This window comes from Hemitrygon akajei, chromosome 22 (assembly GCF_048418815.1).
Source record: "Hemitrygon akajei chromosome 22, sHemAka1.3, whole genome shotgun sequence".
In the NCBI taxonomy this organism is placed as follows: Eukaryota; Metazoa; Chordata; class Chondrichthyes; order Myliobatiformes; family Dasyatidae; genus Hemitrygon; species Hemitrygon akajei.
The window spans coordinates 22,508,322-22,524,991 of NC_133145.1; the positions used below are offsets into that span (position 1 = coordinate 22,508,322).

Sequence of the window (16,670 nt, forward strand, 5' to 3'; positions counted from 1 at the left end):
TAAATACATCAAATGTTAGAAGCTGATGAGAGCTTTAATAAGTCACACATAAACTATGGACACTTCCACCTCTGTGGACAGTGATGGTCTAACTTTTCACTTGCCCATCTCACTTCACATTTCAAAACATCTGAAGTACTTTGTGTGAAAGATTGTAGTTACAGATGACTTGTTCCAACCACAGTGTTCTATTTCAAACTTCTGACAGTCAGCCCTGTGATTTCAGCTCCTTGAGGTACAACGTGATATTTATCAGCCAGCACTGCCCTCCTTTGGTAGACAAGGGTAGACCAGAGGACACCTGCATTGCTTGCCATACAGAATTGTAAGAATTTACGTTTATTCGGAAATTTTGACATCACTGGAAGAATATTTGATATAAATGTCACATAGCTGTTTTCATAGGAAACCAGCAGTCGCCTTGCAAACAGCAAAACAGCACATTCTCACAAATAGCAACAAAGAAAAAAGCAGATCATCTGTTTCAATGATAATGCTTGAGCCAGAATGAATGCTCATCTCAAAAGCATTTGGATCCTATTTCTGGCACTTGATCAAAGAGAATAGGGCTCAGTTTAAATTCGGTGCCCTAGAAGTTCATCCTTCAATCGAATGAATTTTGGAGACAGATAACGTGCTCCCAAAAGCAACCATTTTCAGAGCAGCCTGTACTGTCACCAAGGGGTCTGGCTTGTATCAAAAAGCTTATACCAGTTGTGCTCCCAACTGAAACAATTCCAACGCAACTATAGCATTGAATTGAGGCAAAATCAGAACAGCTACAAGATCATGAAAGATTTTGTGCCACTGAGCAAAATAATGACTTGTACCTCTGCTGATGATCAGGAGCCATTGAACAGTTATGCCATGCACTAAAATTATAAGGGCTTTCATTCTAAAAATGTGAACACCAGGAGAAAGTTTGATCGTACGCTCTTGTGTCATTACATTATCAAACACCTTGAGATGGATTAGGAACAGGCAAATGCTGGATAGGATTGCATGCCCACACCTGGCAACTTCCTCAAAGAGCGGTACCTCAAAAATGCAGCATCCATCGTTAAGGACCCCCACCACCAAGGACCAAGGAAGGAGGTACAGAAGCCTGAAGGCACACATTCAACAATTCAGGAACAGTTTACTTCCTCCCCTCTGCCATCAGATTCCTAAATGGACATTGAACCCATGGTGTGTGTGTGTGTGTGTGTGTGTGTGTGTGTGTGTGTGTGTGTGTGTGTGTGTGTGTGTGTGTGTGTGTGTGTGTGTGTGTGTGTGTGTGTGTGTGTGTGTGTGTGTGTGTGTGTGTGTGTGTGTGTGTGTGTGTGTGTATTCCATCAATTCCACGTTCTCCAGTCTCATCCATTTTTAGTTTGTTCCGGTAGACAATTTCTCACCAGATGGCCCCAGTTCCCAAACTTTGGCGCAAACCTTGTTAATCCAGGCAATGTCCGACCTGGCATGACTCTTCTTGTTCTTGTCACTCTCATCCGGAGGTTCTTGTGGCCAGATATAGCATATGCACGAGGGTCCAGCCCAAGAACCTCACCAGCCACCACCACCAGGTCCTGAGCTCTGGGTTCAGGTCCCAGTGGCTGCAGAAGAACAAGCACTGGGCACAAGAGCTATAGAAACAGGCAAGACCCAAGATGCAGACTGTGCAAGGAATCCATGGAAAGCATCCAGCATGTAGTAGCAGGGTGCAAGGTGCAGGTAGGGACAGCACACACTGAACGGAACAACCAAGTTGCAGGAATTGTGTACAGGAACATCTGTGCTGAGTACGGATTGGACACTCCCAAGTCCAAATGGGAAACACCCATGAAGGTAGTGGAGAATAACAGAGCTAAGGTCCTGTGGGACTTCCAAATACAGACTGATAAGCAGACATAGTAACACCGGACAAGGAACAGAAGAAAGCAATCATAATAGATGTGGTAATCCCAAATGACATTAACATCAGGAAGAAAGAATACGAAAAGCTGGAGAAATACCAGGGCTTGAACGAACAGATAGAAAAGATGTGGTAGGTTAAAACCAGAGTAATCCTGGTGGTGATAGGAGCACTTGGAGCTGTGACACCTGGACTTGGAGAATGGCTCCAACAAATCCTGGGAATGACATCTGAGATCTCAGTCCAGTAGAGAGCAACTACTAGGAACAGCAAGGATACTGTGCCAAGCCCTCAAGCTCCCAGGCATCTGGTAGAGGACCCAGGATTGAGGGAAAAATACACGTACACACCACCCATTAAAGGTGAGAGAAAAAAAATACATAAAACTAATTCACGGTGTTTTTTTCTATCATGTGTTGCAATGTACTCCTGCTGAAAAGTTACCAAATTTCACAACATATGCTGGTGATATTAAACCCAATTCTGATTCTGATTTCAGCCCAATCAATAATTAATTGTTTGAGACTTCCGCATGCAGGTTGTATTTACCACATCAATGTATGAAAAGCCAAGTTTTGAAATAATTTATTAATTACTATGGATTTAAATGCAATAGGGAAAAGATAGATTAAAATCTGTAATAATGCATTGGTTCTTGGCAGAACTAATTTTCTAATAATTTAGTCCTGGAACATGGTTGAACAGCCAAGTTCACTGCATGTCCTGTCCATTCTGAGCATTGCTGTGGTGCAGCAAACTAAACAATGTTATTGTTTAAGCATTTTCTTTGATAAAAAAAACATTTGCGTAACAGTCAATTTCCTTCATAATGCCTCCTTTCAATGTCAGAATCAGAATCAGGTTTAATATCACTGGCATATGTCGTGAATTTTGTTAAATTTGCAGGAGCAGTACAATGCAATACATAATTAAAAGAGAAAAAACTGAATTACAATGTGTATATAAATACACGCACACACACACACACACACACACACACACACACACACACACACACACACACACACACACACACACACACACACACACACACACACACACGCACGCACGCGTGCTAAAGACGTAGGAAGTTTTAAAAAGTAGTGAGGTAGTATTCGTGGGTTCAATCTCCATTCAGAAATTGGATGACAGAGCAGAAGAAGCTGTTCCTGAATCATTGAGTGTGTTCCTTCAGGCTTCCGTATCTCCTTCCTGATGGTAGCAATGAGAAGAAGGCTTGCCCTGGGTGATGACAGTCCTTAATGAATGACGCTGCCTTTATAAGGCACTGTCTCTTGAAGATAATTTAGATAGTATGGAGGCTAGTGTCCATGATAGAGCTGGCTAATTTTACAGCTCTCTGTAACTTAAGTATTTCGATCCTATGGAGGAGACATCCCCACCCCATACCAGGCAGTGATGCAGCAAGTTACGATGCCGTCCGTGGTACATCTGTAGAAATATGCAAGTGGTTTTGGTGACGTACCATATCTCTTCAAACTCTTAATGAAATACAGCTGCTGTCTTGCCTTCTTTATAGCTGCTTCAATATGTTGGATCCAGGTTGGATCTCAGAGAGATTGACAACCAGGGACTTGAAATTATTCACTTGCTCCACTTCTGATCCCTCTATGAGGACTGACTGATCTGTTTACCCCCATCTTACCCTTTCTGAAGTCCACTGTCAGTTCTTTGGTCTGACTGACACTGAATGCAAGGTTGTTGCTGTGACACCACCCAACTAGCTGGTATACCTCAGTACTGAATGCCCTTTTGTCTCCATCTGAGATTCTGCCAACAATGGTTGCATAGTCAGCAAATTTATAGATGACATTTGAGCTGTGCCTTGCCACGCAGTCATAGGTGTAGAGAGAGTAGAGCAATGGGCTAAGCACACACCCCTGAGGTGTGCCAGTGTTGATTGACAGCAAGGTGGAATGTTATTTCCAACCCATACCATTTGTGGTCTTCTGGTTAGGAAGTTAAGGATCCAGTTGTAGGTTCTGGAGCTTTTCGATCAGAATTCTGAATTGTAGGAATCAGAATTGTGTTAGCCACTGAGCTATAAACAGCACCTCGACATAAGCAGTGTCACAAACACAAGAAAATCTGTCGATGCTGGAAATCCACAGCCACGCACACAAAATCAGTCCTGATGAAGGGTCTCGGCCCAGAACGTGACTGCTTACCCTTTTCCATAGATGCTGCCTGGCCTGCTGAGTTCCTCCAGCAGGCATCCTGACATAGGTATTTGTATTGTTCGGGTGATCCAAGGCCAAGTGGAGAGCCAGTGAGATCGTGCCTGCCATAGATCTATTGGGGTGATTGCCAAATTGCAGTGAGTTCAAGTCCTTGCTGAGGCAGGAGTTGATTCTGGCCATAACCAACCTCTCAAAGCACTTCATCACCATAGATGTGAAAGCTACTGGATGATAGTCGTTAAGGCAGCTCCCCCTGCTCTTCTTGGGCACTGGTATAGTTGTTGCCCTTTTGAAGCAGGTGGGAACTTCTGACTGTAGTCATATTTACCACAGCTTTAGTAATGAGTTTTAAAACATTAATATGAATTCCTTTCTCCACAGGGTTTTCTGGTTGCTTTGCTGTATTGCTTCATCAATGGGGAGGTAAGGAAATGAAAATCTTCGTAATGACTGAGTGCTTCCTGTGATGATAACGTACTCTACATTAAAAGTGAGGGAGATGTTCAGCTTGTATTTTTAGCTGATGTTGCATAGATAACTGATCAGCAACACTGTTGCAGGTGATTTATGGATTAGGAAGAGGGAAAGGCAGAAAAATAGTTAACAAAATCATGTGTTCAAGGTATAAAGACCTGATCTATCAACTTCCTTTTTAATAACTGACATTAATTACAATATTTCAGACTTTGGAACAATGCTATGACTCGCTTTAGATGGAAGCTGTGCCTGCTCTTATGAAGCATAAATTCAATTATTTTTTTAATGATTTTTGCCGCAAAATCCACAAAATGTTTTGATAGAGATTTTAACTGTCAACAGGATCTGGCAAAAAGCAAAAATTAACCCTGACAGTTCATGCCTTTGTTTATGCCCCTTGGCTTCACTGTGCCTATTTCTCTCAGTGTGCTGAACCTGGGGAAGCTCTTGAATGAGAGGGTTTATGTGCATTACTTTTTAAAACAGAAGCTGAAATCCTATACTCAATGCAAACCGGTGTGCACTACTTACCTGCTGTCCATTACATCGCTGCCGGTTAGGACACAATAGGTCCTCCTTCTCTGTCTGACCTTGGCCACTCAGATGTAGAAGGGTTTTTCATTGCTGCTTCTGTAACTGACCAGTCAAGGTTGTTCACCCTGAGCTGAACTGCCGAATCTGGAGAACCAGTGGACCACTCTTGGTCTGGCCTCTACTCTTTGACCCTACAAAGCCAAGGCATAAAGTGCTGACTCCAGCTAACATCGCTCCGCATGCAAGCCTTCAAAACACAACTAGATGGCAGTCCTTTTGGAGGAAGTATTCAAATTTCAGTGTTCAAAGTAAATTTATTTTCCAAATTCATAATGTCACCAGGCACAACCCTGAGATTCATTTTCTTGCAGGCATACTCAATAAATCCATAATAGAACAATAACTATAATAAATCAATGAAAGACTGCACCAACTTGGGAGTTCAGCCAATGTGCAAAAGATATAAAGTGTGCAACTGCATAAATCAAGAAATAATACTAATAATTAATAAATAAGCACTAAATATCAACAATATGAGATGAAGAGTCCTTGATAGAGTGCCCATAGATTGTGGGACATTTCAATGATGAGGTTAGAGAATCTGAGTGAAGTTATCCCCTCTGGTCCAAGAGTCTGATGATAGAGGTGTAAAAACTGTTCCTGAACCTGGTGGTGTGAGTGCTGAGGCTCCAGTACCTTCCTCCTGATGACAGCAATGAGAAGAGAGTGTGACCCAGGTGGTGGAGGTCCCTGATGATGAAAGGAATGAGAGCATGACCTGGACGGCGGGGATCCCTGATGATGTATGAGAAGACAGCATGTCCTGGGTGGTGAGGGCCAGTGATGATGGATGAGAAAAGAGCATGCCCTGGTTGGTGGGGGTCCCTGATGATGGATGTCTTGCATGGTGGGGGCCCCTGAAGGAGGAGTTGTCACTACACTGACTGCATAGATTTGTAGTTTAAATCCAGGACCACTATATCCAAGCTGACCATCAATTATCTGTTGAAACTAATCCTATTTACCAGTACTTTTTTCCATTGCCTTCTATACCTTTGTCATTGAAGAACTTACACAGATGATTTTAAATGTTGTATCCAATCCAGCACTGTCTCAGGCAGTGTGTTCCAGATGGAAATCACCCTCTGAGTGAAAAATATTTATTTTCATTATATCCCTGCTCATCTTAATCCTATGCCCTTGGGTTATAAGCATCCCCTTTGAGGGGAAAAGTTTCTACCATTAGATCTATGATTTTTACATCCCTATCAGAAACTCACCTCAGCCTCCTTTGTTCCAAGTAAATTAAATTTATTGTCCTGTCTTTGTAGTTGAAATGTTGCATTCCAAGCAGCATATCACTGCACTCTCTCCAGTGCAACATACCCTATGTCAGCTCATGTCACATACCTGTGCCTTTTTACAATGTCAGTTTTAAGCCTCTGTGATAAAAGGTCACACTTTCCATTCACTTTCCTAGTATACTCTGGAAAAACACTAGTATAGAACACTGGTGCACATTGTATTGAATTATCCACTTCAATGCCAAATTATGTAGAGGGACAGAATATGGGAATTAGGAAGAAAAAGGAGAAAAAAAGAGCGTTAAAAAGTTACATAAATTCTTTATATTTTGAAATCTTCAGTAATGATTCAAACTGCAATGGGGGTGGAAATATTATTTTGCAATAGAGTGCCGGTAATTAACTTGCATCATACACTGGGGTGCTCTCTTCAGTTACCTGATGAGGTAACTGTAGGCTTTGGCCTGGGGCAGATGTCGTCAGGTGATACCCAACCTCTATAGAATGTTCCAACCCTTAACCACTACACTGTTCAGCTGGCAGATCAGCAGTGCTGTCCAAGTCACTGCCCATATGATCCTGGCTTCCAGCTGAACTCCTCTCGCCTGCTCCATATGCAGCAAGAGGCTCTTTCTGCTTCCACCCCCATCCTGTGAGCGGCTTGGGTCTTGCTCTTTTCATCAAGACCCAGTGCAGGCAGCAACCTCCATGCATAAAAATGAACTTACATTGAAATGTTCAAGCTATTGATCTGTTGCACTTTGTGGACACTAGTCAAATAATTACCAAAAATTCTCTTCCATCTGATACTAAGTCTTTTACCAAGAACTAACCAAATTTACAGAATAACAGAGTAAATAAGCCAGCAACCTCTGATTCCAGTGATTAGCTGCATAAGTGTGATCAGCAGATATTGCCGTTTGATCTACACTGCATCATTTGGCATTTTGGACGTAATTTCTTTTTGTAGCAACATTCAGCAAAAAGGTACTATATGTCTAGAGTTTCCAGTTTCTGTGAGTCTGTGGGAGCTTGAGGTTGGGAAATACTAAGGCGCCCATTCCAAACAGTCACTCTCCCCTATCACACTAGCCCAATTGCTACATTAATCTTCTGCAGCCGCACATCTCAAGCTTCACTTGATGGCTGTCTCACTAGGCATGTGGATTACGAGGAGTCAAAGCCAGGATTAGCAAATAAGTCTCCTGAGATCCCAATCCAACAGAGACTAATGGGCTTTGATGACTCATTACAGTACCAAGATTTACTTTGCTCTTTTATAAATATCAATGACAATCAGAGACTTCATAAAAGCTATGGAAAATTAAGGTGAATTGGCTATTTGGATTCAGAACTGGCTTGTGCATTGAAGGCAGAAGGTAGTGGTTCAAGGGATTTATTCGAGCTTAAGATCTGTAATTGGTGGTGCTCTGCAGGGATCTGTGCTGGGACCTCTGCTGTTTGTGATGTATATAAATCACCTGGATAAAATGTAGCAAGGTGGGTTAGTAATTTTGTGGATGATTAGTGGAGTTGAGGATAGTGTAGAAGACTGGCAAAGAATACAGTCTGATTTAGACCAGTTGCAGATGGATTGCAAATGACAAATGGAGTTTAACCCAGATATTTGTGAGGTTTTGCACCTTTGTAGGGCAAATGCAAGGAGATGGTACACTGTTAAGGTCAAGATCCTTAACAGTGTTGCTGAGCAGAGAGATCTTGGAATCTCTCCAAGTTCATAGCTCCTTGGAACTGGTTTCATAGGTCGATAAGCAAACCGTGGTTAAGAAGGCTTATGGAATGCTTGCTTTTGTTAGTTGGGTCATTGAGTTCAAAACTCTAGTTAGGCCACAAATGGAGTATTGGAAGAATGTTGAGGCTTTTGAGAGGGTGCAGAAGAGGTTTACAAGGATGCTGCCGGGTTTAAAGGGCATGTGCTATCATAAGAGGCTGGATAAACTTGGGTTGTCTTCTCAGGAACGTCAGAGGCTGAGGGGAGATCGGATAGGTGTTTATAAGACTATGAGAGGCATAGATAGAGTAGACAGGGAATATCTATTTCCCAGGGTTGAAATGTCTATTACTAGAAAGCATGTATTGAAGGTGAGAGGGTCTAGGTTCCAGGGTGATGTGAGAAGTAGGTTTTTCACTCAGCGACTGGTGGATGCCTAGAATGGTGGTAAAGGCATATACATTAAGGTTTTTAAGAGACATTTGGATAGGCATATGGATGTAAGGAAAATGGAGATAGTGTAGGTAGGAGAGAGTTTTGGCATCTTTGATTTGTTTTTAGCTGGTTTGATGCAACATTCTGAGCCAAATGGCCTGTTCCTGAACAGGTACTATGTCCATGTCTACGAAAATTAACATTACTTAAAATTAAGAAAAAATACAAACGTGATTATATGCAGACAAATTCAGAGCATGAGTAGGTGATCTGTCCCCTCAAGGTTGATGCACCATTTAATCAAATCATGTCTGATACAATGGCAACCTTATCTCTCATTCCCATTTAACCCTGGCAAACTTGACTGTCCTTTTTAATGCAGATTGGTGACTATTCCAACAATGGTCCAGCTAAGTGTACTGTGTAGCTAGCATAGAAATATGAAGTGTAATCATTCTATCCGGTCAGCAAATCCTGGAAAGTTGAGTCCAGGGAGCAGAGCAAGAAGACAGTCAAGCCTCATCCATACTTCTCTGCACATCCTGTAGCTCACTGGTAGTCATCTGCAGAGCCATTGAGTCACCAAATCAGCAATCTGGAGCAGTGTGCAATAAAATTTCATATCTACTACGTAGATTGATTCTTACTAAAATGATTTTTGTTTTTATCAGTACAAAAAAATGGAAAATTCACCACTGAAAGAATACAATGAGGAATGCCAGTTTAATTCCATGGATGGCATGTTTGCTATACAGGGGTGGATTAATGAGATTAGGCCTGTGTTCTGCAGCATCTGCAGCAATGAAATTCGACATTTATGGAGCTCCTAAAGGGTGCAGAAGGCTTTCACTGCCTGAGGAGAAGTCACAACTTCTGAATAAGAGACAGATAGTTTAGGACTGAGGTGGTAAAATTTCTTCTCTTAGTGGGTGGTAAAAGGGTGAAATTCTCTACTTCAGAACTCTATGGGGTCTTAGTCATTCAAAACAGAAGCTGACAGCTTTCTGGTTATATTAGAGGAATCAGGGGATATAAGTATTTTGCGAGAATGGTGAGAGCTATGATCTAAATGAACAGCAGAGCAGGTTTGAATGACCAGAAGAATAATCCTGTTTCTAATCCTTATGTTGCTGGTTCTGCCCGGTAACCTGACGCACATTATTTTTGATTTCCCAATAGGTCAAAGCAGAATTGAAAATGCGTTGGCAATCCTGGCTGCTGGCAAATCACTTTGAAAGTTCTGGATGTATGGGCAAGCACTTCAAATACCTAAGAAAATGCTCCAAGCCCAGGTCAAACAGTTACATTAACAGCAGCAGCTACTGCTATAGCGACACCAGAACTTCCAGTGTGCAGCTGAGCATGGCCCCCATATCAGATCAGCAGGCACAGAAGGCCAACCCAATGGAACAGTTTACTCAGACCAGTATCTGCGAGAGCACTGAAGGAGAATTGGGAGATGGAGAGTGTCAAATCTAAGAGCCAAATTTAAAATACAGTACTGAAGACTGAATGGTGTAAAGGCCCTTAACACAAGAAGTCAGTGCAAACACAGCTCTTATTTGCTTTATGATGATCTCTACGTTCTGCTGTAAATATTGGATCATGCAAGTGATCTCACTGGTGCTTCAAATGCACACTTGGTACTGGTAATATTGTCTCTGTAACCACAGAGCAGGACTTCACCAGGTTGGATTCTCAGTTAATGCTAAATCAGGTGACATCATCAGAAGTTCTGCAAATGGCTTCAGTGTCCATGAGTTCAGGAGAAGAACGAGGTTTGTGGAAAACATGTGGACTTTTGAGAGTGCCCGCAAAGGCAGTTCCAATTGCCTTTTGACTAACACTCGCTGTGTCACCTTACACTGCTTCAAGTTAACACATTGCTTTGGAAGATCTCGGAGAAATAGTTGGGAATCCCTTTTGACTTTCCAACTGCAGGACAGTTAATTTTTCCAACACATACTTTGAGCGCAAGACTGCTGCTGCCTTCCTTCTGCCTTGAAATGAGAACAGTCATGATCCACGCTTTTAGAAGCAAGCACGGCTCGGTACTATAATGTGGTAAAGCAGCAATGGAAAATAGCTTGTACATATTGTGCACTAGAGTAAACATTCCTCTCACCTCCTACTATACCAAGATATTTTACAATGTAAAGAAAAGTTACTAATTCCATGTATTTTAATACTGTAGGTGTGAATTTTCTTATAAGGAATGCCCTCTCTATGTTCAAATAAAAAAATTCAACCGTTTCACACATTAAAAGTTATTTTCATCAGTTTCCATATTTCCATAATCATCTTAATACAGACAGAAGTTATTGTACATTTACAAAGCGACACACAAAGGTAAAGACTGTTTGAAGATATTAGCCAGAAACTCCACTGCAACATATAAAAAAAACTGGATTGGAGACATCACCCACCTTCTTGTTCACTTCTCCTGAATTGGCCTGAATTAGAAAAAAAGTTTAAAATCCACTGCTGATTGTTAAGAAAGGCCTATACAACCATATGGCATCTAAGAGCAGTATAGGACTGTAGGCCGTTCCATCATTTCAATTACATATGTAACCCCCTGGCTAGCCTCAGGCTCGCTCAGCTCGCTTCTGTCTAGGGGGAGCAGCCTTTGGCCTCGCCAAACTGGGTAATCAGCTTGTGTGGATGCTGTGTGATGTCCCCAACACGCCAAATGACAGACAGTACACCATATGCGATTAAATGATTACACTTTATAGATCTTACTGGAACTATGTACTTAATAGATATGCAATATAAAAGGAAAAGTAAAAGGCACCAAACTTATCAAAGTCCAAACCACTTCGTGCACAACCGTTGGAGCTCAATTAACGAAGTCTTCTGGCCACCTTTCAATCCCCTCAGACCTCCTCGACTCGCAGCTCAGGACCACCCAAAGTGATCAACCAAGCAATCCCGGCACGTCTGTCATCGTCTCCTCTCCTCACCGAAAACCCTGGCCTCGGACCCCCGCTTGGAGTCCCTTCCGTCGCCCCGCTTACAGCATCGCGTTCTCTCTCTCTCACCCCCTCGCACCGACTCCCCAAAAGCCTCCCAACGATAGCTTACAGACCCAGAAGAGAGAATAACATCTATCCCAATTGGTTAACAAATGAATACAATTCTTATTATCAGTAATTTTAACCCAAACAAGCTGTGAGAGAAAACACTGTCTCTCCAGTCATCATAACAAAGAAGCATTCTTACTTTTAACAAAACAAAGAAGCCATTTTGATTAACATACACAGTAACATAAAGAAGAAACCCCTTACAGATAGATGATCAGGAATTCAGTTACATTTGTTCCCCCTTAGCTCAGTATCGCTGCAAATTATGGCCAAACAAAATTCAACACAACAACCTGTTAGGAACTTTTCAATGTAGCGCTGAAGGAGATTTTCAAGAAACTGGAAATTTGCAGTGCGTGTCTAGAGAACAGAGGAATAATCTTTGACAGAGACTGGAAAAAGTAGTATGTTCTGGAAGTTTTATAGACTGGGCATTCAGGGATGACTTTACATGTGGTCTTACTGACAAAAAAATACAGGTGCAGCAACTTACTAAGAAAAACCTAGTGTTCAAGGGATTGCCCCTGATGGAACTGAATGGCATTCTCTACATTTCTGGAGTGTGAGCATCAAGTAAGCAGCAGAAAGATGGTATTGGCAGTGTCCCTTTCCTTGACCCCGGTCTCAGATTATGTCCTTACAGAAAACAAATAGAAGCCTTGCATCACAAGAGGCTGAGACAATGGTACAGCTATGGTGAGAGTCATCACAGAGAGAAGCCCCATATATTGGGGACCTGCATGCACACCAGGCAACCCCAGGAGTTAACAATGTATCAACAGCCAAGGATGTGGAGTTATAGAAGCATAGAGATTAAAAGGTCACCGTAACAAGATCGAGCCGCCTAGTGATATTGATACAGGAGTTTTATACAGATGTGTATTACTGATATTAGTTGCAATACATCACCAGATGTTCCATTCACCTCCACTGGGGAGCTGTGGTACCACCACAGGAAGCTCTTGCAGATTCTTGGGCAAATATTATGCACAGTTTGGCACAAACAAATGGAGAAAAAGATTCCAATGATCCTGGCTAAGTGTATGAGTCAGCTGATAGGTAAGGATTAGCCATGGACACTGCACGTTGACTATGTCTTGGCATAATAACTGAGAACTTTAAGAAGCTTCTAACTGTGATATAGGTATCCCTTCACCATCTCAAGCTACAAAACCCACAAGGAAGGATTCAGACTCACACTAGCCTGGGTTCAAAGCCTACTTATTGGCTGAAAATGGTTCCTTGCACCATTAGTCCAAAGGTGGAGGGTGAGCTGTAGAGGTAGAGGCAAAATAAGGTGCTTTTAAAAGTTCAACACAGTGATGGGCAAACCCATTGATTGTCTGCTAGAAAGGTGAAAACATGTAGGTATATAGAGACTGCACAGACCAGGACTGCTCAGTATTATCCACTGCCTATGTCACAAGATTAAGCAACAAATTTGGCAAGCTCTCACTATTTTGGTAGCACAGCCACCATTATGGCTGTGCACAGTTTTTTTTCTGGGGGGCGTGTGGTGCTTGGATATTTATTTTATTTTCCTAATTGTCCTACAGAAGATGGTTGTGAGCCATCTTCTTGAATCATTGCAGTCCTGCTGATGAAAGTACTCCAACATTCTGATAGGTGGGAGAGTGGTTACGGATTTCAACCCAGCGTGAATGAAAGACCTGCGATAAATTTGTGAGTCAGAGTGGTGTGTAGGTGGGAGATGATCTTACAGGTTGTTGTAGCGTAAAGTTCGTAGGTTTCGGAGGTGTTGATACAAGTAACTTATACACATTTTGTACATCATACGCTGGAGGGAATGAATGGGAGGTTGATGGACAGCAATCAAACAGATTGCTTTGTCCTGCATGCTGTCAGTCTTCTCAAAAGTGGCTGGAGTTGCAATTTCTCACTTTCATTCAACATGCTTCTGGCTTGTACCTTGAAAGATTTATAGAGCAGCAGAAGGCACATCACTCACTGGAAGATATCAGTGCCTGAGCTGCTTTTGAGATTCTGGTTAACCTGTACTGCCCAGTCTCTGCAACTGCGTCTCTATACTCTACATTCTGTTTTATTTTCACTACCTTGGCATAGTTATGCATGAGATGGTCTGTCTGGATGCCACGTAAGTCAAAAGCTTTTACCTGCACCTGTGTACACAACAATAATAAACCAATCAATAATGAATCTCAGGATGTTGATGCTGGGAGCTTAGCAAAAATATGGCATTAAATGTTAACTTTAGAGAGATCAGGCACTATTTTGTTGGAGTACCATTTGAATGTTACGTTTCTGTTAAGGTCCTGCTGCATGGAAGCAGGAGCTGCTCCATTTGCTGAAGAATACAGAATATCGAACATAGAGAAATGCAGGACAAAAGCAGGCTCTCGGGCCCACATGTTATGCTGAATATGATATCAAATAAAACTAATCCCTTTTGCCTGCGGATGATCGATATCTATTCATTCCCTTCTTCAATGTCACTATCATACTGCTTCCACGACAGCCTCTGGCAGTGTGTTCCAGGAACCAAACACTCTGTATAACAATATCCCACACACGTCCCTTTAAACTTTCCCCCTTCGCCTTAAAGCTATACTTTCTAGTATATTCATGTCTTCCTTGGCGAAAAGATTCTGGCTGTCTACCCTATCTAGGTTCTCATAATTTTATAAACTTATATCAGGTCTCTGATCAGCCTCAGACATTCCAGAGAAAACCACCTAAGTGTGTCCAACCTCTCCTTTTAGCACAATTTCCCTCATCCATGAGTTAGCCTGGTCAACCTCTTTGAACTCTCTCCAAAAGCCTCCACATTTTTTGTGTAATGGGGTGAAGAGTTGTGGAAACAACAGAAAATTGTGGAATTATTAATGAGCACCTGCATTTCTGACCTAATAATGAAAGTACAATTTCAAGTAATTAATATTCAATCACACATGAATATAGCCAAACAAAACAATGTTCCTCCAGGGCTAACATGCAAAGCACATTACCAACATCACACAAGACACAAATAACACTTATGTTTACGATAGCAGAAAATCATCCTGGCATGAAAACAATAATGTAGTCCAAGTCCCCGAGTAGAATGTCCTGTAGATTGACAGACCATGTGTTCTCCTGGTCCAGCTGGTTCTTCTGCCAAGGGAACACTGGAGGGCAGCACTGACAGGAGGGGCCAGTGCCCAACCTAGTACAGATTCCAGCACTCCCACACCACCTACGGTGTCTTCTCCCCTGGGCAGCTGCAAGAGGCAACCCAAATGTGGCCTCAAGATTGCACTAAAGATCATATGCCTACACCAAACTACTTTATAGAATTAGTCGGCCCCAAAGATATTTCCATCCATAATTAACCTAGGCAAATCTTTTTTACTTTGATCTTGACCCTAAATTTGGTAAGGAAAAAGTTACTCCTCATCTACTCAACTTTACAAAGTGCACCGTAGGAACATGCCAACATAGACCCTTCACAGAATCAGATCTGGTGGAGGAGTCTGGCAGCACAGTGATGCAGACAGAGCCCTGCTGCCTCAAAAACACAAGAGACCCATGTCCAACCTTGTCGTCTAGTGCTTTCTAATGGAGCTTATGCCTTCATTGTGTGACCACATTGCTTTCCTTCAGGTGTTTCGTTTTTCTCCCACGTCACAATAATGTGCCGGTTGGAAGGTTAATTGAAATCACAAATGTAGTTGGTATTCCGATAGCTCAATGTGGAATTGTCATGTTATTCTGTAAAATCAATGAAGTTCTGTGATAGCATTTCAGCGTGAATAATGCAAATGACTTTCCTTAGTGTTCACTTAACTCTCCGTCTTCCTTCAATGACTTGCAGCCAGCATATGTGATACCTGAGTAATCTGCCAACTTCCTGAAGACGTGACTAACAAGTGCAAAGGCATGATAAAACTATGGAGTGACAGCTTTCGTTGATGCAGAACTGACAATTTCTACAACAAAAAGACTGTTACAGGCTTTGACAATCATTGGCAAATGATCACCAGAACTTTGATCAAGAAAATCAACACAACATTAACTGCAACCTTAGGAATAACACATATTCTGATAGATTTCATGTCACTCAGTGTTGGAGACAATGTGTTAAAAAAAATCTGTTATTAAGAACCGTAATAGTTGTCATGATTCATGAGCAATGCCCATATCACATTTTATTTGCAAATAGGGAATGACAAAGTGATTAGCTCATAGCTCAATTCAAAATGTACTGCAATCATAAGTTCATAATGAACTTTGTGTAGATCTTGAAGATTACAAGTGCATCTTTTATAAGCTTTGTTCTGTTTTTGTATTTGAATTGCAGTTTTACATGAGCATGGACAACATTTTGCTTCATTGCAGCTTTGACTTTGCTTAGTATTCGTTTTTGTACGCTGGATTCCTACTCACATTCATAGCCAATAGGGTAGGCTGTGGGTACTGTGTATATGATCCCTAAAAAGTAAAGCACAGGAGTTATGTTTAAAGTTAAGAAGAAAGTCACCTCAGCTGAGTTTACTTGGAATGTTGGAGTAGAATATCTTCTTGTAATGAAAACATGCCCCAGATTGCCAAAGGTGTTCGATCTTGGTGTTTCCTCATTGAATTAGAGTAGGATGAAAGACAGGATTGTCAAAAGCTTGCTCACTCATCACATTATCAGAGGAATGTTTATTAACCAGTAAACTGAACCCTGAGTTGTAAATGTTTAATTTGACGCAATCAGGATGTGAAATAACAAATATGTACTCAGGATATTCAGAATTGTTATAGATTTCTGCATTGACTTTAGCATTTAGAGTTACAGAGTTCTAGAGTCATACAGCATGAAAACAAACTCTTCAGACGATCCAGTAAATCCATCCAATGCACATCCTGACCTTTCTATCCAAACACCTCTCCATGTATCTTATAAACTTTATCAACCCTTTCCTATGACAGCTCATCCCACATAGAGTGTGTAAAAAGTTGCCCCTCGAGTTTCTATTATGTCTTTTCCCTTTCACAATAAACTGC

The 16,670-nt window shown here is 41.6% G+C and overlaps 1 protein-coding gene across 1 annotated transcript in view; it reads left to right on the forward strand.

The window, feature by feature from the left end:
• The window catches only part of glp2r (glucagon-like peptide 2 receptor), a 58,369-nt gene extending 47,572 nt beyond the window's left edge, over window positions 1-10,797 (forward strand). Inside the window, exons 10-11 of the mRNA XM_073026553.1 lie at window positions 4,474-4,515; window positions 9,754-10,797. Coding sequence (XP_072882654.1) covers window positions 4,474-4,515; window positions 9,754-10,053 — 342 coding nt within the window. The 3' untranslated portion in view covers window positions 10,054-10,797. The remainder of the gene's footprint in view (window positions 1-4,473; window positions 4,516-9,753) is intronic.
• Window positions 10,798-16,670: the final 5,873 nt, after the last annotated feature.